The following is a 23,055-nucleotide window of genomic DNA, read 5'->3' as shown; positions in this document are numbered from 1 at the left end:
GATGACATTTTTTTAATATGCTTTTGAAAATTTTTTTTGTTTTGAGTTCTGCTGTCTGTTCTTGTTCACTTTAGCATTTCTTTTGGTTTCTGCCCTTATACTGTATATTCTGCAGTGCACTAAGTTGTCTGGAGCCATGGTTATCTGCTTTAGTGAGATGAACTGATTTAAAAAAAACAAGACCATGAAAACTCCTAAACCTACCCATACAGAAGACATTAAGTCATGAGAGAGTTGGAAAAGTGGGGAAGTTCAGAGTCTGCTGAGCTGGAGATATTTTTCCATCTAAACTATGCAAGTGTTGGAGATGTTGTGCTTTGCTTCTTTTTCCTTTCTGACATTTTTAGTAACTTGCAAGGCTTCCTTGGTGTAACACTTCTGTACAGTCCAAGTGAATTTACATATTCCTGCATCTTTTGAAGTGAAATTAATTCTTTGCAAACCAGAACTATCTAATGTATCTTAGTGCGATACTTTCATATTGTTAAACCTGAGAGGAAGGTTATCCAGTGCTATAAACTTTACACATATTTACTTTAAATGTTACAGTTTTTCTGTTCATCTTTCTGAAAAAGCAGAATTACTTATATTTGATCAACTGCAGAGAGTTTTAAGTATTTTCCTTTTAAAACTGATGGGAATAATCCAGTTATTCTCAGAGACGGTCTTTACCAAGGACAAGTTTGTATGGATACCTTTCACTTCTCTAATATTTTCAAATTGTTGGTAGTTTAGTTCAAAGTCCATTTTGGGTTTTGAGTCCTGTGTAAATAGTACCTGACCCTAAGTGGTGTTTTGATGATTACTCTGTTGATGAGGTTAATTAGCACTCAAGTGCTCTATAGGAAAAAAGCCTCAGACATGGCTCTTCTCTGGTACTTGTGTCATCAACACTGTCTGCTGGACAGCAAAGAGAGGTTGGATGTGATGTGTTCCCATGTTAACTACCAAACTTGTTGGGTGTTTTCTTGCCCTTCTGCAGCTGTGGCTTTTATAAATTTTGTTTAAAATGATTTCCATGTTGGTATCTCAGCTGCAGGTATTTTTAACCCTACGGCTGTTCCGTATGTGCATGGCATGGCTGGATATCCTGAATTACAGGGGACAGATAGTTTTCTAGAAGACGTAGGGGTTTGGAGAAGTGGAAAGGAAGTTGTGCAGAAGAAAATTATCACTTTTGTTTCACAACAATAGGGGTAACTTTCCTTTTTAGTGCTGGAGTTGAGTGCAGTTATGAGGCTGATCCTGGGAACTTTTTCTTCTAAGATGGTCTATTTAGAGTGCAAAACTGTTGTGCAGTGATGAGATGATGGGAAAGCATTAATTGTTAGGGAAGTGAAAGTCATGGGTTTTCTTCAAGGTCAGTTTGATTATAGTTTCTTAAAAGTTATTTTACAGGTAGAGATAGTTTGAGAGACTGTTTCTGGGAAGACGGTTGCAGAAAAGTGGGGGTTTTTTTCTTTCTCATCCAGAACTGTTCTCATTTGTTGCTGTAGTAGGTTGTTGGATCATACTGCAGAATCTATGAAATGCTACTATGACCAGACTGCTGCAAGTACCAGGCCTCACCAACTAAACTCAAATGCCCCAGCTTGGCCTAGTGTGATGTTAACACCCTCAAGATGTGGGTGAAATGCAGGAGGGACATTGCAAGAAGCAGAGTTGTACTTTGGCCTTGTGAATGAGGAAGGTCCCTTAAGAAATGGATTTACTTGTTTGCTTCGGTGCCCAGTAGCTTACCACCACCACAACTGGGAGGGGTAATAACAATAAGGATGCCAAAGAAGGACAAATATTGCCAACTTCTCGTGACCCACACGGAAGGGAAAGGAGGGTAAAGGTCTGAAGGGCGTAGTGAGAAGGAAAGAGCTGGAAGGACAACCAGGCCAGGAGGACTGAGGGGGAACTTTGGGTGTATGGGGTAGATCTCCCAGGTCAGCAGAAATGTAACCAGAGAGGGCACATTTGCTATGGACAGGACTGAGGGTTGCAACAAGTTTTACAAGTTGGATTGCAAAATTCTGGGGCTGTACTTGAGTATTTATTACTTCCTGAAAGGATAATCTTATTCTCCCTTTATGAGTGTAATTTCATGCATTAAATGGGGATCTGGACTGAATCCATTGCATGGTTAAATATGTGGTGGTTTTTTGGTGCTATATATATATATATATAGGTTTGTTAAGAATTGAACTGAAGCCAACATATAACCTCTCCACACAGAATTTGGATGGTAAATTGTAATCTGTGCTTATCTGAGAAAGATTAACAGTGGAAGCTGAAAGTGCGTGTGCTATCCACTAGATTTGTGTTCATGTATAAAATATTTAAAAACATAATAAATATGGCAGACTAAACTGGGTGCACATGGACCTGTCTGGATGCTAGATGTTATTACAGAAGATAAGTTTTTATTTGAAAGAAATAAAAGCCTTTGATTTCCATCAACTGCAGGAGAACTGGGGAGAGGGTCTAATTCCATCTAGTTTGGTTTTGCTAGCTTTGTTAGTTTGTCTCTTCTCCATCATGTCTGAGGGCAGGAAAGGTGCTTGTTGCCTTGGTGCCAGCTGCAACTGGCCTTGGCTGTCAGGCAGCACAAGGTTGGCTCTTGGCTGTTTGAAGGACAAGCAAAATGCCGACAGGAGGATTATCGCTCCATGCTGCCTGGATATGTTGGATGCCCCAGATTCGGACTGTATCGTGACTGCTAAAGCAGGTCAGTCCCTTCTGTTCTCTCCTGCTGGGCTCTGCTCATATACTGGATTTACTGACATTTTAAACCACTCCTCATGCTTTGACTTTTGTGTTCTTAGACAAATGTGTCTCTTCTGTTTGAAGTATGACTGAGTCTGTCAACTTCAGTTGGAGTTGTTAAAGTGGGAAATAGCTTTTCGATTATGTCTTCCTTTCTTTTTGATTGTCTTTTTTTTTTTTTCCCCTCAAGTCTTCAAAACACTGCAAAGTAATTTTACGTGGTGGTAGCAGGTTTATGTTTCATGTAGTGGTAGCAATTGAGTCTTTGCTGTCAGAATTGCAGAAAAGGAAGCTGAAGCTGTGTTTTTAAATGGGTTATTTTGTTGTACAGTCGGTGAGGTAAGCACTGTTCAACTTTCAAATACTCCAGTGCAGAAGGGAATGTATGGATGCTTCTTGTGGATACTGATGTAATGCTGATGCTTGGTACTTTGTATCATCTTCTGGTAACTTTTTGGTTGGGTTTTACTGGATCCTACCCAAGCGTTTTGCCTATTGATAGTGAGATCCTGAAGAAGGGTGAGAGCTTGGTGGTGCCTGGTTGCCAGTGCCAGCTGGGTCCTCGGCATTTTCCATGAGCTCATCACTTGACCGGTTAACCAGAGGTCTGAGACAGTCTGTCCCAGAAGGTGCAGTTCTTGGTGCTGACTTCCACTTGCATAATTTTGCTTTAAAAGAAAGAGAATAAACAGACTTAGCTGAGGGGAATCCCATAAAGCCTCCAAAACATACTTGGGTATTAGTGTGGCAGTGTCACTGCATTGGATGGGGAGTGGAAGAGATGTAAAGGCAGGGAGGCAAATCAGTGGGTGGGATGTCCAGAGCAGTCCTGAAACCAGAGCTTTATAGTTGAAAACAAGTAGGTTAAAAAAAAAAAAAAAAAAAGTACGAGCAATTACACTGCATATTTGTGAAGCTCATTTCCTTGAATTCACTTTTCAGTACTAGGGCTTTTTAAAGATTTTCTGCCTGTATTGCAGTGCCAGGTTTTGGAGTTTGTACATTTCCAATGTTTTTAACAAAACCTGGTTTGAGATTCCTGTTTGAACTGTGTGAATATCCGTTCTGAGTGGGGTTGGAATACTGGAATTAGAGTTCTTGTTTCTGACATTGTTATTACCATTTTTCTGCTTCTTCCTGTATGGGCAATTTAAAATAAACAACTTCATAAATTCCTGAAAGGAATTAGCAGTGGAAACCTAGCAGACTTTTATTGTTTTCTTTGAGAGTGGCTTTTCCGTTCTAAAATCCATCACAGTGTAAAACGTGCACACGTTCATTCACCTGCAGTGCAATAATGCTGTTAGTTGGCATGTGTGAGGTTTTTGGATATGCTAAGGTGTGTGGAATGTGGAAGGCTTTTTGGATTTCGGTTGGGCTTCGTTCCTGTTTGTAGATTTATATATATATAATATACAGGAACAGTTCTCTGAAAGTAAAGATCAGGAGTCCAGGACTCGCCTTCTTCAGGAAGTTGCCCAGATCTCCCTCTTTCTTCGGGCAATGAATCTTAACTTTTTTTTTTTTTTTTGCATCTTTTTTGACAATTTGTTTATTTTTGTTTATTTATTTATTTTGAGTAGCTCTGTTCACTCACTTTGTCACTTCCAGCCACCCGTTGTGTTGATAAGGTGAAAGTGATGATTTGGTGTTTTTCCTTCTGCTCATTTTTGAAGATTTTTGTTCCTTCATGGTTGAGAGGCTTTTTAAGGACTGAAGTTCCTTGTTTTATTTCGTTTATCGCTATCTCAGTTTTATAACCAGCTCTATTGTGAGTAATATGCTTTTCACGGTAGTAAAACCAGTTCGATCATAAGCTGAAGGCAGTAACTCGGACGAGGGAGGAGCAGCGGGTGGATTAATTAGTAGCTCTCATCAGTGAAGTTTGCCAGCAGGCTTTGGGGACATTCTGGTGAACAAGCTGGACACTTCTCCGAGCGTGTTTGGGACATGCAGCCCCTCGGCCGCCTGCTCGGCGACAGAGCTGGAACGGGGAGAGCTTCCTGCCTGCACAGGTGTGTGCAGCTGCTCCCGCTCTAGTGCCGAGCCTGGATCCTTTCCAGGTTAACACGTGAACTTTGCTCGCTGTGACATTTTTCTTCCTCCCCCTAAATAAAAAAAAAAAAAAAAAGCCCTGCAACACTGGGTGTGTTCGAGCAAATATGTCCTTGGAGGTGGTAAGCTTCGCTTTATTTTCCGTATGTTCTTAACATCAAATGTTGTAAACGGATTTCGTGTTTCGGAGTAGTGAATGTGAACAGCACGAATTTAAAAGTTGTGGTTGCAGTATGATTTTTAGGTTTTGTTTTAATATATAATGTAAATTCTTGGTCTTAGAGTTCTTTGTGTAATAAAACTACTCGGGCTTGGTTTAGCTTATCTGCCCTTCCCTAGTGCATCGAGATACTTAAAACACCAGACAGCTATGATGTTTGCATGAAGAATTCCTTTTTCAGAGGATGATTTGTTTTTAGATGATTCTTTCTGTTCAACTTCCTGGTCTATGTGTTTGTGTAAATGAAACAGCCCAGGCCCCTTTCCTTCCCTTAACATCACCCCTAGACCAGCACTTCAGAGTATTAGCACAGCTGCCTTACCTTCTTAAGCCTGTCTTTGCTGCCTCTGTCCTATGTTCTCAGTGGTGGGATGCTGTTAAACACTGGGCTGTGAACCAGGGAGACAAGTTTTGGCTTAAAGCTCCTTCAGGCGTAGCGTCTTCCGTAATTCCTTTTCAAAAATAGTAAATTGACCTCGCCCAGAACTCTAAACAGGAATCATGGAATCCAGATCATGGACAAGGCAGACTCTCTGTTCTAAGTTAATTCTAACCTGGGTGCAGTTAAAAAGTATAGTAGCATTAATTCAAAAAGCAGATTAATAACTTTTAAACAATGCATATAGGTTAAATAGTATGCATCTAATGTGTTTAAGGAATAGATTAAAATACCTGTTTCCAGCATTTTAGTGTTTGCTCCTTTAAGTATTCTGTCTGAATTCTTTGCATCTGGGTAAGACTTGGAGAAAATAAGATATGCAGCAATTTATCAGTCCTATTGCTCAAATGATATTTCAGTTTATACAGCCTTTCCCTTTGCTTTATTATTGTTTTGAGGAGACTGTCACTGCGGTGCATCGTGCAGGGAGGTGACACTGAGGAGCTCGGAGGTGTTGTTGCCTTCTCAGGCAGAGCAGGCAGAGCCTGTGACAGGGCGATGTTTGCTTCGAAGCTGGCAGTTCTTGTTTTTCTGAAACAAAGATTACATGCAAGATTGAAAGCCATATTAAGTAATTTCGATTTCAGTGCTGAATATATGAGAGAAGCACTGGATATAAGGTGGCTCTTTGTCTCCTGGCGAGGAGCGAAGCTGAGTGTTCAGGCTGGTGCTTTGAGACCTGTTGCCAATACTCTGGTGCCACCCATTGCTCCTGCTGATTTTTCTTCTGACTTTTGGAGAAAATAGGGCCACTAGAGGAGAGTGTCATATCAGGAGGTGCCTTCTGGGTTTGCCTGAGCTGCTCCTGCTTGTGGGGTGAGAGAAGGGTCTCTGCTAGCCAGCTGTTTTGGCCTGAATAAACAAGGAAACAGTTGTTTTCCAACTGGAATGTCAAGGTAAATGGCTTGGGTGAGCCTTGCTTATGGTGGGGAAACTACTGTTTCTAAAAATAATAGTTAAAAAAATCCCAGCATCTGAAAACCTTGGCAGATACATCCAATGGCACTGATCTACAGGCATACAGTCACATATGAGTTGTTGCTGGGGTGCAGAGCTCATCATGGATTATTGTTATTCCTGTGACTTTTCCAGATGAGTCTCTGGATTGACTGCTTGGGTTCATACCAGTCAGGCCCTTACCCTCTGAGGTCCCTCTGTGAAGTGACTGTATGTGGCATGAAGAGGAGAAGTCTTGATGATAGTTTGAGTTTGCAGATGGTCTCAGACTTCACTGTTGCTGACACAGCTCTGCCAGCACAGCCACTTGTGGGCACTTGTGTGCCAGGTTGTCTTTTCATATTTTCACTATGTCCACATAGGAATTTTATTCCCGTGTTGGTTGGGGATGTGTGAATTATTTCATATTCCAAGGCAATATGGGTATGTTGTTTAGAAAGAGATCATGAAAGTGATGTGACTGTTTGAGTTATTTATCTTGATGGCCTATTAGATGTGAAATGTCACAGATGCTTTCCTCAAAAGTGAACTATTTAACTGCAGAAAATTTGTTGAAATTGTATGGCCCTTCCCCTGTTCTAGATGAGCAGCTGTGCTTTAAGAAATTTTAAAAAATCATCTATCGAGGAGATTTCAGTTTGGATTTGCAAACTGTTTTTTCACTGTAAGAGTAAAAATCTGTAGCATCGTGAATTCTTCAATGGCTGAATGTGAACACAGAATGAGGAAAACACAGGTGCTTCTTGTAGTACTTAGTATTTTAACATATATTTGTATATTCTATATTTGAAAATACTGTGTTGTCAAGAGCATGGGAGAAATGGAAAGAGCATCTAAATTTTGACTTAGTGACATGATATGGAAGAGAACTTAAGGTGCTGTTCCAAAGTACAGCAGGATATAAAGCGTGATTAATGACTGGTGTGAATACCACTTAATATGCTAATTATTCTCTCTCATTTGAGTAATCAAAGTTTCGTGACTGTACACGTGCCTCTTGCTTTTCTGAATGCCAGATCAGGTTGTGATGTTGCTCTGTGGTAACTGCACACTCCTGGATAATCTCCGAGCTGCTCCGATTGGGTGCAGTGTTTGTATGGCAGGGGCAACAGGTTTGTACATGTACTTATTCCTGTAGTCACATGAAGCAGTCTGCTCTTTTGTCCTTCCTTATTTAGTTGTTACGCTTGATTTATGTATAATCTTATAACTTCCTCTCCCAGCAAGGGAGAAAGGCAACCATTCCCTGGCTTGAGGCTTCCAAACAGGGTGTGCTCCATCATTTGCAACCATTGTTGAGTAAACTGCACAAAGCTTTGTTGGTGTCTCAGCCAATAATAATTGACTGGACAGGTGCAGGAAACTCACTTTTAAGTTTATACCTTCCCTGTGTCCAGAACTCTAAAATATGGCCATAAATTTGCACTCTGGAATTAGCATATGGAATAATACCAAAAAGATCAGTTTTCCAGGTACTGTAACGTGTAATGTTTGCTACATTCCGGGAGGCTCTGGGAGTGCATTCCAGCCTGTAATTTTAGTACTTTGCTTTATGTCTGTACAACCCAACACAGTTAATATTAAATCTGTCATTTTGCTTTTTTTATGAGGTGAAATGAAGTAATCTACATGTGAATTTGACAATAAACCTGCATGAGAGTAGCTCTTCTGGACTGTCATCTCCTAACATTTGCACTACTTATGAATCTTTTTTTTTTAAGATGGGTCATCATTTTGGATGACTTGTCCAAATCACTACTAATCTACTGTAGTGTTTTCAGTATTAAATTTATTTTTGAGTGTATGTTTTCCTTCCTTGAACACTGGGTTTATCCAATATTATGAGCTGATATGAAAGTTTAATGTGATAATTATTTTCTTGGCTTAACAAGCTTTTTGGATGCTTTTCACCTGCTGAAAATAATATTTTGGTGTATATATGTGAGTTTGTTAGCTTTGGACTTGGTGTTACGGCAGTGGGCCCTGTGACAGAGCTGACAAAAGAGGAACAGAAAGCAAGATGCATTTTCAGTTAAAAATGTTAGTTAATGTGTGAATCTTTGATAAAACTTGAACTTTAAACCTGTTTTTATCTCCCCTGAGATTCTGAGATTTATACTTTTAGCCCTTATTTGACATTCTCTTAAGCATTTAATTTTGTGTCTTAGGCAGGACTTGTGAAGGGACGTAGAGGAGTCAGTGTTTTAACTTGTGGCCATGAGTGAAGTGCTGGAGGCTTTACAGGGAATGAAAAGAGATGGGTGCCTTGGAAAAGGAATGCGGGGAAGAAGAAAGCTGAGTACGACAGAGCAGATGCAGGAAGTCAGGATGATGGTGAGAAGGAATGAGAGATGTTCTGAGTTAAACATCAAAGGGGACCTGTAGTGGTTAATGGATCCCGTGTTTCTCTGGACCAGCAATAGAGGCACTTGACTGGTAGAAGAGAAAGAAATGTCTTCCTGTCTTCCCGTGTGGGGGCAGCTGATAAAACACACGTGCTGAGGGAGCTGGATCTCTGCCTCACCCTCTGCCATGTGTGATTCCTGCTTTCGTTATCTAAAGCACTGTTTGGTGGCTGGTGGTTGACAGGGCATTAACTGTTATTCTAGAAAACAATTACAAAATATATAATTAAATTTTCATATATATAAGAAAATATAATAGAAAATAAATGCAATCAGCATTTTAAGATTTTTTATCTGGCTGTGAACATGGCAACACCATAAAATATTATTAAGGTATTATATTTAGACGTGTTTTAAAAATAACTTTTTTCTTAATTAAATGGTTGGGAAACATTGATGTTAAGGTCTGTGTTTCCTCTAGTTACTCCTGTTAATTTAGGATTCTTTGCTACTGGTAGACGTGGTGAGTTGACTGCTCTCCTTTCTTGCATCTGGGCTTTGGTGTTTTGTTTGCATCTTTTTATGTCTCTTGTATTTTGCAAATATTGACAAGACTTCATGTCACAATCTGTTTTGACACTTGCTTGTATGTATCCAGTTTTCCAGGACAAAATTGAATTATTTATATATATAGAAAATATATGCATGTATAATAATCTATATAATTTGTATCAAGATCTGAAATTCCAAGCCTGCTTCTGCATTCCCTCTGTAGAGGTAAGTTTTCCTTATGTAGGAAAGTCCAGCTGTTTGTCTGTTCTTGACCTTCAGGTATTACATTTATTCAGTGGCTCAGGTTTGTAAGTCTGAAGAGACTCAGTAAATTTTTTATGCTTCCCAGAGATCCTGCTTTTACCCCATGTGTTACATATTGTGAGAAAGAAGTTGTACCTTGCCTGATTGATGATGTTTCTTCCTACACAGCATGACAGGATGATTATCTGATATATATTTAGCATAGATTATAACACATTTAAAAATGTTGGTAACTTGTTAAACCGTGTTACCTGACGTGGGTGTGATTTAATAAAGGCAACGCTGAGGCTCTGTCTGGAAACTGGAGAAGTGTGAGACTGGTTTGAGTCACTTCTGTAGCTAATTATATTTTATTCTTGAGGGAGGAAGTTAGAAATTGCAATTTGAATCTGCAGCAGGCGCAAATGTAAATAATTCAGCTTTTTTCTCCAACCGTTTATGAAACTCTACTGTGCACAGAGTCCATTGGTGTCTTCTGGCATCACTTGATGGCTGGGAACTTTGTCTTCCAGGATTTTGCATCCTTTCTTATGTTTAAAGAGTGTGAGAACTTCCAACTGAAATGGGGATAGCTCTGTGTAAAACTCTCATAAGGGATATTTAGCGGGATTTCCAAAGCCATGCTCAGCAGATGATGGCCTTGGAGGGAGGTGTGCTGTGTTGAGGAGCTACAGCAAGAGTTGCTGCCACAGCATTGTGTCTGTACCTCCTGTGGAAACTACTGGAGATTCATGTCAGCTGGAAACTTTATTCCAACTTCAGTTAGGAATGGAAGTGCCTTTGACTGGGATGTACAGAAGTCAGATTATGAAGCAGTTTCAGTTTTGGAAGAGGAAAGCCAAGGAGTGATACTGCCTTACTGTTGGTTCAGCCTGATTGTAGGTCAGCACTTAAACCCAGTGATTTACTGTTAGACAGTCCCTACTTCAGCCATAAATTAGGCCCCCAAAATTAGGCCCCATGGCATGTGTTAAACTGTCCAGAAGGTAAATTGTCTTGCAAAACAAAGGTTATCGAGTTTGCCCATTTTTCACATGGTAACTGCTTTCATCTTTTAAGGTGATTTGTTTCTATTTTCAAGAATTAATATTTAATCCTCTAGGGAGTCAGTGGCAGCCTCTGACCTCTCCCAGCCGAGTTCTTCTGTTGGGAGGTCGAATCTGCTCTGATCTCCCGAATGCTTCAGGGAAGGAGCTCAGGAGCTTCTCAGCAGTTTTGGTTCATAAACCTTCTTGCTCTGTCCCTTTAGTTCATGGAAAGTAATGGGAGAGGAATAGATGCACATCGCTCATCTTTCTTTCTTTGCCTTTGTTAAATATTTCGCCTCTGTGGGTACCTGCACTGAGAGTGAGAAATCATGTTTTCTAGTCAAGGAGACACTGGCAAAATGAAGGGATGTGGGATACCTTTCATTGGAGTGAGTGGCACTGTAAAAGCTAAAGCTGCCCTGTGCCTGCCTGTCTTGCTGTAACTAAAACTGTAAATGAGAGAGGTAACGGAGGCTTAAATAATTAGTTATGTGAAGATTTTTGTATTCCAGGAACTGCGGTGTTTCATTGCAATTGAACAGATTGGGGCTGACAGTCTCTCTTCTGCAGGCAGCTGTACAGATTTTTATATGTATTTATATACAGTCACATTTATATGTGTTATTTTTCAGTGATGGGGTTTTCAAGGCTGTGTCTTGTATAAATGAAACTATTGCCTGTAGATTTACTACAAGCTTCCAATTCCTCCCTCTCCCCTAAAATGACAGGTTCAATTCCAAGTGCCTTATTTTCTGCTTGGTAAAATATGAATCATGAACCTAATTTGCCAGTCCATGAGTTCTTTATTGCTGTTCTGATGGGGAAGAGATGAGATAATTTTATGTGGAGGCTCAGACATTTATCTCTGTGTATTCTTCATCTCAACCTCTTCAGAGATTGAGACCATTTTCTGCTTCTTGAGGTCTTGCTTTAAAATGTACTCAGCCAGTAACAGAAATGCACATTGCTTTTGTACAGGCTGATGTTACACTGGAATTAATATAAGGACTCAAAAGATGATTGTTCTTTGTATAATGACATAAATAGGAGATGGGCAGCTCAAGTCTTAATGTTTATGCTTGAAGAATCTAGCTAAGGATTTAGATTCATTGGATAATGAACTTCCCTGTGCCCTATAATTCAGCAGCAGAATTCATATTTTTAACTCGTGGCCTTTCAGACGATCTGACCTGTTTTCTGTATCTGCCTCGCTGATCTGAGTGCTCTTGGCTTCTGGCGAGGGGAGTGGGGGGGATCCAGCTGTCCCTGCTGGAGCGATGGGTGGGTGAGTGGCTGATGGGGGGAAGGCAGCTCCTCCCTCGCTTCCAAAGTAGGTCAGGACTGCTCCCATATTTGCTTATTTTAATAGGCATCATGAGGCTGTGGATGAATTTAGATGTGTTGGATTTTTGTCTGCATGTAAAGAGTAGTTCTTGCTTCACATGTTACTGTACCTAAATGGTTTTGAGGTTTTCATATGTAAACATGTGCATTGAACTGTGACAGGTGCAATTAAAGCAACAGCCCCTTAAGATCACCCCAATCTTTTTTTTTTTTTGCTGTCGAGATAAATTTATACTCGGTTTTGCATATCAGCCTTTAGTGATTTCAGCAAATTTAAGTGTTGCAAAACACACATTTAGTGGAGATTATGAAAACTTTAAACCTTTATGACTAGTGCTGTAGTTTGCAACAGAAGAAGTGGGTGGTTACTTCCCAGTTTAACATGTTTCATGCCAAGAGACAGTCTGTATTGACCTTGTACTGCCAAGTCATAAATGCATAAAATCTGTGCTGCTAATGGAAACACTGACAAGGCCTTGAACTGCAGTGGACTGTCATAATAACAATATTAAAATTTCCAGCTGCAGTTCATGTCAGGTTTTCATTTTGGTTTTGCTGGCTGGCAGCTGTTAAAAGCCTCATCTCAGAACAAGCTGAAGCATCCTGGGGTGTTCTGTTGGCATTGTCACAACACAGACTCTCTCTGATAGTTTGGATATGCGAGGCTGACTTAAGACCCACCAAAAACCAAAGAAAACTACCTTCCTTGTGAAGCCAATGAATAGGAGTCTTGGGAATGTTCAGGTTGGGTGTAGTGGTAGCTCAGACATGAGACCTGTGGGCAGTGTCATTTTCCAACCACTAAACTTCAAGCAAACTGTTAGAGCAGAGATGTAAGAATTGCAGGCTCTTATTAACATTATTAATGGAGTGTTTATTGATGTTTACATTGATTAGTGTGAGTTTTCAGAGATCCAAACTGTCTTGTTTAGAAATTACTTCCTTTGTGAGATCCTAACATGTCCATAATGATGATGCCCAGGATGAAGTTGCTGGTGGGGCTGGTGGGTGTTTATGTCAGAGGATCCTGATGTGTGCTTTTGAAAATGAATCTTTGAGCATTTTCCTGCTGTTGGAGCACTGATGTGAACTACATGGTTGTGCTGTAGTAGACCACGTGTAGCTGTGGAGACCAGGAATTCCTGAATTTGCTTTGACTTGGTTTGATTTTAATGTGGTTTTTATGCTCTGAGGAAGGCTAATTAATGTTGCAGTTCCTCTTTAATAATGAAAAAAAAATAGTGCTTGCTTTACAAGAATATTTTAAAAGGTAGTAGGTTAAATATGGAAAAAGTAGTTGTTGACTTATCCATGCATTGCTTCCTAACTGCGTCTGTAGTTCTTTGTCAAAGCTAGATTTTCCACTATCTGCTGTGGCAGGACCCTCTCGTGTGGTTGTTACCCACATCTGTTCACTGTAAATCTGATGGATTTGCAGCTCTCTGCTGCTGTTTTTATCACACACTCACCTTGAACTTTTCCTTGCAACCTCTTTCCTTTTGTATGCCTTGGAGTAGGATGGTTTCTCTTAACTGTGTATCAAAGTTCAACTTTCATATCTTGTCTGTATTAGGAAAGTCTGATGTACCAGCCTTTCCTAATGTCTGATTGTTCTTTCTGGTTTCTGCTGATGAAATTCTTCATCAGTAAATCTTCAGCCTTTGAATTTGGCTGCAAGATTTTCTGCATGTAATGATTGCTCACAGAATTATTTTAGACTCTTTTTAAATTTAATCCATTATAGTTTCTGTTAAAATTAACTATTGTCTTGTGTTAGACCTTTGAGTATTTCCTACCTGTCACCACTCAATTATTGACTCAAGCCTGGCAAGAAAGGCACTCAAGCATTCCTCCTTTTGGTTTTGGGACCTTGGTCTTTTGTAGTGGGCACTGCTTTTGCCTCAAATAATTTCTTATTGTTTATAACTTGTTAGATTGCTGCTTTTGATGCTACTGCTGGATTTAAAAGTATATTTTCTGTTTAATTCGAATTACTGATTATGGTGGTCTTACCTCACAGAGTGTTCTAACATTTGGAAGTGTTGTGTGTGTGCTCTTTTGATTTTTCATGTCTTTTAATAAATTAAAAGAAAAAGAGGGAGGTCATGTTTTCAAACAAACTGCCAGTGTAAGGCTTCCCCAGTTCCTTTTTGCAACTCTGTGTTTCCTACAAAGTTATTGAAGGAGCTGCTTCTGAAGTGTTGTGCAAAGTGCAGAGTTGGGGAAGCAGCCTGGAGCTGATTCCTCACTTGGAAAGTGTCACAATTGGGAAACTGGTTAACTGGAAGTTCCTGGAGCAGCTTGGAGATTTTGGAGGCTGTATAAATCACATAGCAAAAGATTATAATTTTAAAAATCCAGGGTCAGAAGCACTCTAGGCAAGTTTTTAAGTACCAGTATGTTTTTCAGATGAGCACAATGGCCTTGACAGTAAGGCAGCTAGAAGGGTGTTTTGAAGGTGTGGCAAACGTTTCAGCTGTAGGCAAATTTAATTGCTCTTAGTTTATCAGACTTGCAAGTAACTGGCTGAAAAACAAGATGAGAATGACAAAGTCTTTGAAATGTCAAATGTCTATTCAGATGGGAGGTAGATAGGAAGCTGCGCTATTCTGGAGGGTTGGTGGTTTTTTTGTTTGGGTGGGTTTTTTTGTTGTTGTTTTTTTTTTTTTTTTTTTTTGACTTGGAAGATGGGATCTCAGCAGAGCTAAGATCTCCAGGGCAGAAGTCACTGTGGATAAAGGAGAGTAACAGCAGGAACTACTTGACTGTTTTCTGAAAAGCCTTTTTTATCTAATGTAGATGAGTGGGAGGAAATATTGTGCTGTCTGTAGTTTTGCTTATTTTACTTGCTCTGCTCTTTTGAGAAATAGGGAGGTGCTTTGGTCTTTTTGACTTGAAGTTTGTAGTATCTTTGAAAGCATCAGTAGTTTTCAGACCTGCAGACCTTTCCTGCTGGACAGCTGCAAGAGGTAACCTGGGCTTTAATGTTCCAGAAAGCACCAGCAAGGTCCTGGGCAATATGTTTCTGCTGGTTTTGGCACTTGATCGATGCGTGGGTTTTGTTGTCTTAAAGCTCATGTTTAAGAGTTCACACAACATGAGTAAGTGTATATCTATGCCTTGCTGGCATTGTTTTCAGTTATATTAAAGATTTTATTGCTGCTACATCTGCATTAAGTAGTGGAGTTGTCAACCAGTGGCTACTGATGGTGGATGCAAGAATTGTTCTGAAGTGGATCACAAAAAGCTGCAAAGTACTAATGGGTGTTTGCTTTCCTCCAGACATTGTAATTCTGGGGTGGTGGGAAAGCTGATGGACTTTGAGGGTCTTGCTAAGCACACAGATGTGTGAGATTCAGTGAATGTAACACACTTGGCTTTTCAGAAAGTCTTTGATAAAGTTCTCCATCGAGTTATTGAAGGAATGAAGTTCCTGTGAGACAACAAAAAGTTCCATTAAGAAGTGGAAGATTCTTTATAAACAAAGGACTTATCAATGACTTGTGAGGATAGAGGAGAGTCTGTAATGGGATTTCCAGGAGCCAGTTGTGGTAGTGTCTTTGTTCAGCACCTCTGGTCATCTGGAGAATTTAACAGTGGGCACTCCCATTTTTTGAGTGCTGTTAAACTCTAATGTAGTTCAGTGCCATGCTCGTGGTAAGGAGCTGAGCAGACAAAACAGATGGCTTGGAGGGAGCCAAATGCCAAGTAGTGTGCAGTAGGAAAAGCTAATCCATGTCATACCTACATGGAACCTTGAGACTGGGATGGAGAGAGGCCTCTGGATAGATGGTTAAAGGGATGGAGCAGTTGTCTGACATGGGGATGACAGGGCTCAGACTCTTCAGCTGAGAAGACAAAGCCAAGGGGAAATACAATCCAGGTTTACAGAGCCGTGAAGATTGTGCCCAATGAAATTCAGTGATGGGGAGAACAGCCTGGGGGAGTAGTGAGGTGTCAGCCTAGAGCGGATGGGAGAGAGGAGCTTCTTTATGGAGCAAAGGGCAAATGTCTGGTGTCTATCCCCAAGGATGCTGTGGAGGCAGACAGGACCATGGGTACTGAAAGGGGTTAGACAGGGCCAGCTGCAGCCATAAAAAGGAGATATATCTCCCTCATGAAACACTTATGGGTGCCCTGGGAATGTGGGAGGATCTGAGTTGCAGGATAGCTCTCTGCAGAGCCTCTGGGATTGCGGCCCCTGGGAGCTGTGTTCTGCACTAGATGAGCCATTGATCCACCTTAATGGGTTTCTTGTGCAAAGTGATGGTTTCCTTCTTTCAGAGTATCTGTTCTCCCCTGGAATCTCCCTTAATGAGCTGATGTGGTAGAGTAACTGCTACGTACTTGGCCTTTTTATCAAGAACTGATGCTTTCTTGTTTATAGGCTTCTTAGTCTTGATTGGCACATTCTACTCCAATGCTAATATCCTAATTTAGAAAGATAGGAAGGTGGGAGACAATTACCAGAAAAATTACGTCTGTTATTTTCCTCCTACACCTTTCTCCTCACTTGCTCTCACTGTTTCTTGTATCTCACTTTCTTTTCCACTCGTGTCTTTCAGCAATTCGATTGTATCTTATCTGTAAACACCTCGGAGCTTTCTGAGGCAGAGATAATCGCCTAATATCATTTTGTATAATAAATTATTTTATTGCCCTGCCCTGTGGGTCTACCGTTGAAGTAATATTTATATGTTTACAAATGTTTTCAAATATGAACTGTGACATGAGAGTTGTAATACGGGACTTCTGGGCTCAAAGCTACTTTTCTTAGAGTTGGAGTAGATGGCTAAAATGCTGCCCCTGTTTCTGAATTTTCTTAGCACATCAGCTTACCTTTTCACTAACATGATTGTATGAAAGAGTCAAGTTTATTAAGGCCTTTGATATGTTTAGTTGCAGGATGCCATGGTTTTCGAGTGTAATATCTTATTACACCCCTAATGGTAAGTACCTGAAATCTGTTAGTCTTTTGAATGCCTGCCTAAAATCACTGACCTCTTGAGTAATTTAAGTGGCCTCTCAGTCTTTTAAATCTCTTGTTTCAGGAAGTTAAGAAGGATGTAGAGCCCAAGGATGATGCTGTACCACTCAGGAGGGAGAAATCTGGCAATGTAGCCAGTCTTGTGCAGCGGATGAGCAGCTATGGGCTTCCAGCAGGAGGATTTCAGCCTCATCCCCCATCCAAAGGATTCAAGAAGAGTATGTAGTCCTTCCAATTCCTTCAATTGCATAAGCTGCTGACAGGCTTTTTAAAAATAAACATGAATTATTTAATGCCTGACTTAGTTTTAAGGTTATAAGGAAAACTAGAAGCATAGGGTGAAAAACTGATTTGAAGCCAAGTTTTGCTTCTGGATGTATGGGCAGAAAGCTTATATGTAGCTTTTAAGAGCAGCAATAGGGATGAATTTTCTTGGGAACAGGATTTAGACCCCTTCCAGATGCCAGAGAGCTCCGCAAATTCATGTAAACTCTGCTTGTATTATCAGGTACCTGAATGAGACCTGCAGGCCTTTTCATGATAATCAAAGATATCTTCCTGTGGTCTTTTTAAAAGAAATGTTAAAACATAAAGTTTTGTTAAAAATTCAAGGTTTTGTGACAAGGAAGCATTCCAGAGTTCAGATTACTCAGGGTAGGCCTGCCTCTGGTGTGAAATAAGGTGGAGTTGGTGTCTAAACAAAATCCATGGTTTTCCTTTTGTTGTTAACAGCAACCCTCAGGATGGTGAGGAGCGGTGTTGTTGCCTCTGTATCTGTGGTTTCTGTGTTTTAATGCCCCTTTTTTAAATCATGGTGACCAAAATGTAGAGCAGAAAACTTGCCATTCCCTGCATCCAGCAAATTGACTTGTCATTTTTATTTGGACATATCAGTCTCTTATAAGACATTGCTCTAAATTACTCTGGCTTCCTCTCTCTTACAAGGGATTGGAGGCTTTTATGATTTAAGCCTGCTTTTTTAAAAAGAAAGCATTCAGAACTTACTGTTTCTGGTGTGTTTATGCTTTGAGATTTTGCCCATAAAAGGAGAAGAGCCACTGGTTGTCTTCAAAAGCCCTGATATAAGACTACCAGATTTATAAATTTCTTGATAATTTGTTCTAGGCAACTAAGGGTTCAAAATTGCTTTTTAGTGTCTCTGATCTGTATGTGCATATTGGCAACACTAGTATGTGCCTGTTAGATGTTTACATCAGCAGGCTTTGGAAAAATCTAGCCTGAAGGATTAATGCTGTTCCTGGATAAATGCAGCCAGGCTCTGAAGGGGAATAAGTGTGATCCCTACGGGTCCTCCTAACTCGAGATATTCTAGGATTCTGTGAACGTGATCTGATACCAGTTCAGCTGCCAGCTACTTGTTTTGGTCTCCCTAACCCTGGAATGATCCCGTATCTCATGTCTCATCCTCATGCTGATGGCTGTGGCCATAGTAGGTACAACTTGCTCTCCAACTCCACAATGCTCTGGCTAGTCTCATCCTTCTGGAAGAAAATGGTGTTCCAGCACCTTCCTCTAGGCACACAGCTGTTTACCTTGGTACAGTGACAGTCTTCATTTCCATTTTACTTGCTGTTCCCTTTTTCTTGGAAGATTGTTTAAACAGCTCCAGCAGATCCTGTTTGCTCTATGCCTGGGCCATCACTTGCATCCTTCAAAAGGTTTTCAGAGCTTAGTTGTCTTTCCACTTCTGGTTCCTCACCTGGTAAAATGAGGTTTATAATCCTAAAGAAACTCTTAATATTTTTTTTTTAATAGCAAGTTTTCATGTGCAGTGAGGTAGGTTGTCTGTCCTGCTCAGTTCCTTGTGTTGTTCTCCCAGCTACTGCTGAATTCAGGTATTTTGTGTCAGGTGGGTGGTGAGCTGCAGGCAGAATTCCTATCAGTTAGATGTCTGCCTTTATTCAGCAGAAGGAAAACACAGAAGGTGGGCTAAGTGACTGCAACAAAGGGCTATATTTGGTTTACCCTGTACGAAACAAACAAAACCTGAAGCCAGACAAGTTGTTTTGGAAAGGAACAGAATTGCCTGCAGGCTGCCAGCCCAGCAGTCCTGCAGTACCACGTGAAGCTGGAGTGTTGTTTCCTGAGTTGGATTGGTTACCTTAGAATCATAGAATATCCTCAGTTGGAAGAGACCCATCAGGATCATTGAGTCCAACTCCTGACCCTGCACAAGGACATCTCAAGAATCACACAATGTGCCTGAGAATGTAGTCCAAATGATTCTTGGACTCTGTCAGGGTTGGTGCTGTGACCACTTCTCTGGGGAACCTGTTCTGGTGCCCAACAACCCTCTGGTTGAAGAACTTTCTCCTGATATCCATCCTACACCTTCCCTGACACAGCTTTGTCATTAACTTTCCTAAGTTAGTCTAGGGCTTTTCAAAACTGGAAGGCAGTACTTCCTAAACTGGGTCTCACTGAAAGGTGAGGAAGAGTTCTGGATGTGAAATGCATCCCATCCGTGGGTTTGTTTTCTCCCCCATTTAGGTAGAATTACAGTATTAAAAAGGAATGCTGAGATCAGATTTATACCAAATGGCTGTGCCTTTTTAATTTGCCTTTTTTTTGGTATCAGTTAATCTCCTACAAAGGAGAAGCCCTGAAAGCGCTGCAGGAGACAGTAAAGGCCAGTGAACCGTTTATTGCAATTACTGTAAACTGAACAATCCCTCTGGGCTGATGTATGAGCTCCAGTGGAGGCAAAAGAAGGGGATATTATGTGGGCAATTATGTGTTATTAGAAGTAACCCACAGAGTTTCATATTTCTGGTTTATTTGTTTCTTGCACGGGTCATATACCAGCATGGAGAAAACTCTAGGTTTGGTGAGGCCTCTCTCAGAAATTTTAGATGCAGAATATTGCTCAGATGCCTGGTGTGTTTTGTACTGAGGCTGCTGGGTGTGGCTGTCTTCTAGATGTCTGACTTTGGACTTTGAACACTGCCATAATAAGACAAGGATCAATCTTGGAGGCAGTATCTGTATTTTGAAATGTTTTTACACAGCTAATCGTAATTGCTGAAGCTTCAGTGTGAAGGGAGTAGAAAGTATGGGAAAAAGCATGGAAATTATACAGCTCCTGTAAGCTTAGGCTTTGCCACGTCAAGCTTTTGATTCATATTTTCATTTAAATTGAAGCAGATTGCTTTTGAGGAGGATAGGGAACATGTGTGGGTCATAGCTCAGGATGATAATTGCCCTCAAAAGCATGCTGGCTGCTCTGTTGTGTTAAAGGTCTAAAGGCATGGCCTCTTGTTTGAAGGAGAAATGCATAAACTCTCTGGGTTCAGCAGCAGCATCACTCCAGGATACGTGCACAGTAATTAGGCAATGTGGGTTCACACTGCTGTGACTGGAGGGGTTGTTGGAAGTCACTTCAATGCTTCCCCATCTCGAGATGTCATTTTGTCTTTTTAACGCCTGCAGAGCTTTAATGATGTGTGGCAAACATCTGAAGATTGCACTTAATTTTAATTTTGCTTTTGTCAAACACTGCTAATTGATGCTTAGTTTGACTCCATGCTGGCACTGAGAAAAGGGAGGGTTTTTTGCATTTGCAGATTAAAATGAGTTTGGATTTTGAAATATGAGCCCAGCAAATGTTGGTGTTACCTCAGAGCTGTGGTTAACAAGGTCTGTGTTAGAGGGCAGAAGGGCTATCAGTGCACAACAAAAGGTGTCTCTCCTTTCAGGATTGCCTAAAGACTGGAGGCTCAAACTTGCATGTTTTCTTCAAAGCAGGTGCTAACTGGAAGCAACTGTCATTCCTGCAGATTTTCGTCAGGAAATAGCTTGAAAAATCGTAGTAGTGGGGATTTACCTGACTTTTGAATCCACATGTTTTCAGAGGGTGTTGGTGATGGGCGATGCAGTGTTGGAATTGTCCATCTGTTCTCAACCTCCATCTAAGCTGTGGCTCGATAGACTTAACGTGACACAACAAACTGGAAAACCAGCATCAAAAGCAACATAGCTTTTTGGGATGGCTTATGGGTCTTCTGCTCAGATTGGATCCTCAGGAGCTTGAGTGAAGGAAAGACTAGTTTTCCTTTGTGGGTGTTCTTACTTGTGCCCTTCCCCTCGGCTCAGGGTCCAAGAAGCGTCAGTGCAAAGTGCTCTTCGAGTACGTCCCGCAGAACGAAGATGAGCTGGAGCTCAAGGTGGGGGATGTGATCGACATCAACGACGAGGTAAGAGCTGTTTTGCAGAGCTGATCATCTCTTTATGTGCCAGAAGTCAAATTGACTTTTTTGGGTGATTGCTTGGGTTTGCAAGCATGTTGGAAAAATAGCATGGGAAAAGTAGAGTTTTTGCAGCTAAAGCTATTAGTTTAGGATTGTCTCTTAGGATCTAATCCTAAATCAATGAATACTAGATGTTTACAGGAAGTATTTGATCCCCACAGCAATAAATTTTGATCTGTAGCACAGATTCATTTTTTGAAAGACTTTTACAAATCTTTGGTCCTGTCTGTGTGATTGTTATTTTTAGGATGCTTTTGCTAAAACTGTTGGACCAGTTTCCTTTAATTCGACATACTCTAACTTGATTTAGGTGAATGTTATTTGACCTGATTCTCCAGTTTTATGCTCTCTTGTAAGCACATTGAAGCATTAAGCTAACATTACCAATATTCAACACAGAAGCCTCTAGCTGTAGTACAATCTACTTCACCCCACGTGCATAAAAATATGGAGCATACAAATGCACTCAACAGCATGTTATTATTTCTGTTGCCTCCCTTTTCCATTGGGTAAGAAATACAGTTCAAGATATCTCCATGTTTAGACTTTGGCATTGGCCCCATGTGATTGAGTAGGTGTTTGGGGTGGGGGTTTCTTATCTATTCCTATATGTGCTTCCTTGATATCTCTTCCATTCAATAGCAACTTGTGTTGTGGGAAGCTTTTGAAGAGAGTGCTAGTGCTCACCTGACAGTTGCTAGGAAGAACTCTGCCATTCTCCTAGCAAGGAAAAAGCTATGTCTTTAAGTTCATTTGCACTAGTAGAATTTAATATCTTTGAGTAAACAGAGCAAATGACTTGTGAAACCTGCTCACTAAACTCAGTTTCATAAATACCATTGTGTGGGTGTTTGTTAAGGAGTGTTCCTGGGTAATCTCGGCAGTTTAATTTGTGGATGGTGCCTGTACTAGCAGTCCTGACAGAATAAATAGAATAAAAACATCAAGGCATTTCCTCATCTGGTTTCTTAAGGAAATTTTTTTTATTAGTCCTCATTCTTACTCCTCTCCTAATGATTTTAAAATATGTGAGTGCCCAGTCTTCACTATTTCTAAGAAAAACTGCTAAAAATTTTTTTAGGCAAATGCTACCAGATAGAAAAATGCTGCAGCTTACTATGAGCACAGAGCTGTTGGCACACTGTTTTTATGGTGATGTAGAATAGACCTGGCAGGTGTAGACTAGGTCTGTCTGCTTCACAAAACTGTACTGATGGACAAGAAATGTGCAGAATGGTAGAAAATACTGTCCACTGGTTGTGCTGTATGCTGGGAGAACTTGTCTTCACTACTGTGAGATGATTCACTCCCATATATATATATGTATATATATATACAGATAACTTGTAAGTGTTCCTTCAAGGAAAGATCACTTGGTTACCTCTTTATGGGGAAAATAAGGTAAAATGAGCTTCAGTTCTACATTACCTGAGAATAATTCAGTATTTAGTCCTTGAGTTGTTTTTGTAAATTACGTCCTTAAAACTGACACCACTGATTGTGAAATCAAAGGTGGAGGCAGATGTGTTCAGAAATGAAATTATTAATATTGAGGAGAGCTTTTAGGGAAGAAGGCTCTTGTGCTGTATGCTGGCTAAATCCACAGGGTTTCTTATTTACAGAACATGTGAGTTTTATGCGTGGGAAAAAAATGCACAGAGTGCACGTGATAAATGTATCGTTGCTGTAAAACCTTTGTTTCTCTTTTATATCTTCACCCACTCTTGTCAGAAGCAGCACTAATGAGCAGATTTATTTTTGTAGTATATTTTTAGTACTTGCATACTGGTGTAATCAAACAAAATAAAATTTCATCTGACATCATTAGTGAAGTTTTTATTA

At 40.4% G+C, this 23,055-nt stretch overlaps 1 protein-coding gene across 3 annotated transcripts in view; it reads left to right on the top strand.

The window, feature by feature from the left end:
• The window catches only part of LOC114002884 (CD2 associated protein), an 81,509-nt gene that overhangs the window by 23,300 nt on the left and 35,154 nt on the right, over positions 1-23,055 (top strand). For all 3 annotated transcript variants that reach the window (XM_027749272.2, XM_027749273.2, XM_039380955.1), the window contains exons 3-4: positions 17,010-17,163; positions 21,059-21,159. In XM_027749272.2, the coding sequence (XP_027605073.2) occupies positions 17,010-17,163; positions 21,059-21,159 (255 nt within the window). The remainder of the gene's footprint in view (positions 1-17,009; positions 17,164-21,058; positions 21,160-23,055) is intronic.

The sequence above is a fragment of the Pipra filicauda genome, unplaced genomic scaffold (genome assembly GCF_003945595.2).
Source record: "Pipra filicauda isolate LSUMZ 115617 unplaced genomic scaffold, ASM394559v2 scaffold209_size2725305_pilon, whole genome shotgun sequence".
Lineage (NCBI taxonomy): Eukaryota > Metazoa > Chordata > Aves > Passeriformes > Pipridae > Pipra > Pipra filicauda.
The sequence above is the reverse complement of the archived record's forward strand: the minus strand, read 5'-3'. Positions and strand labels throughout refer to the sequence as shown.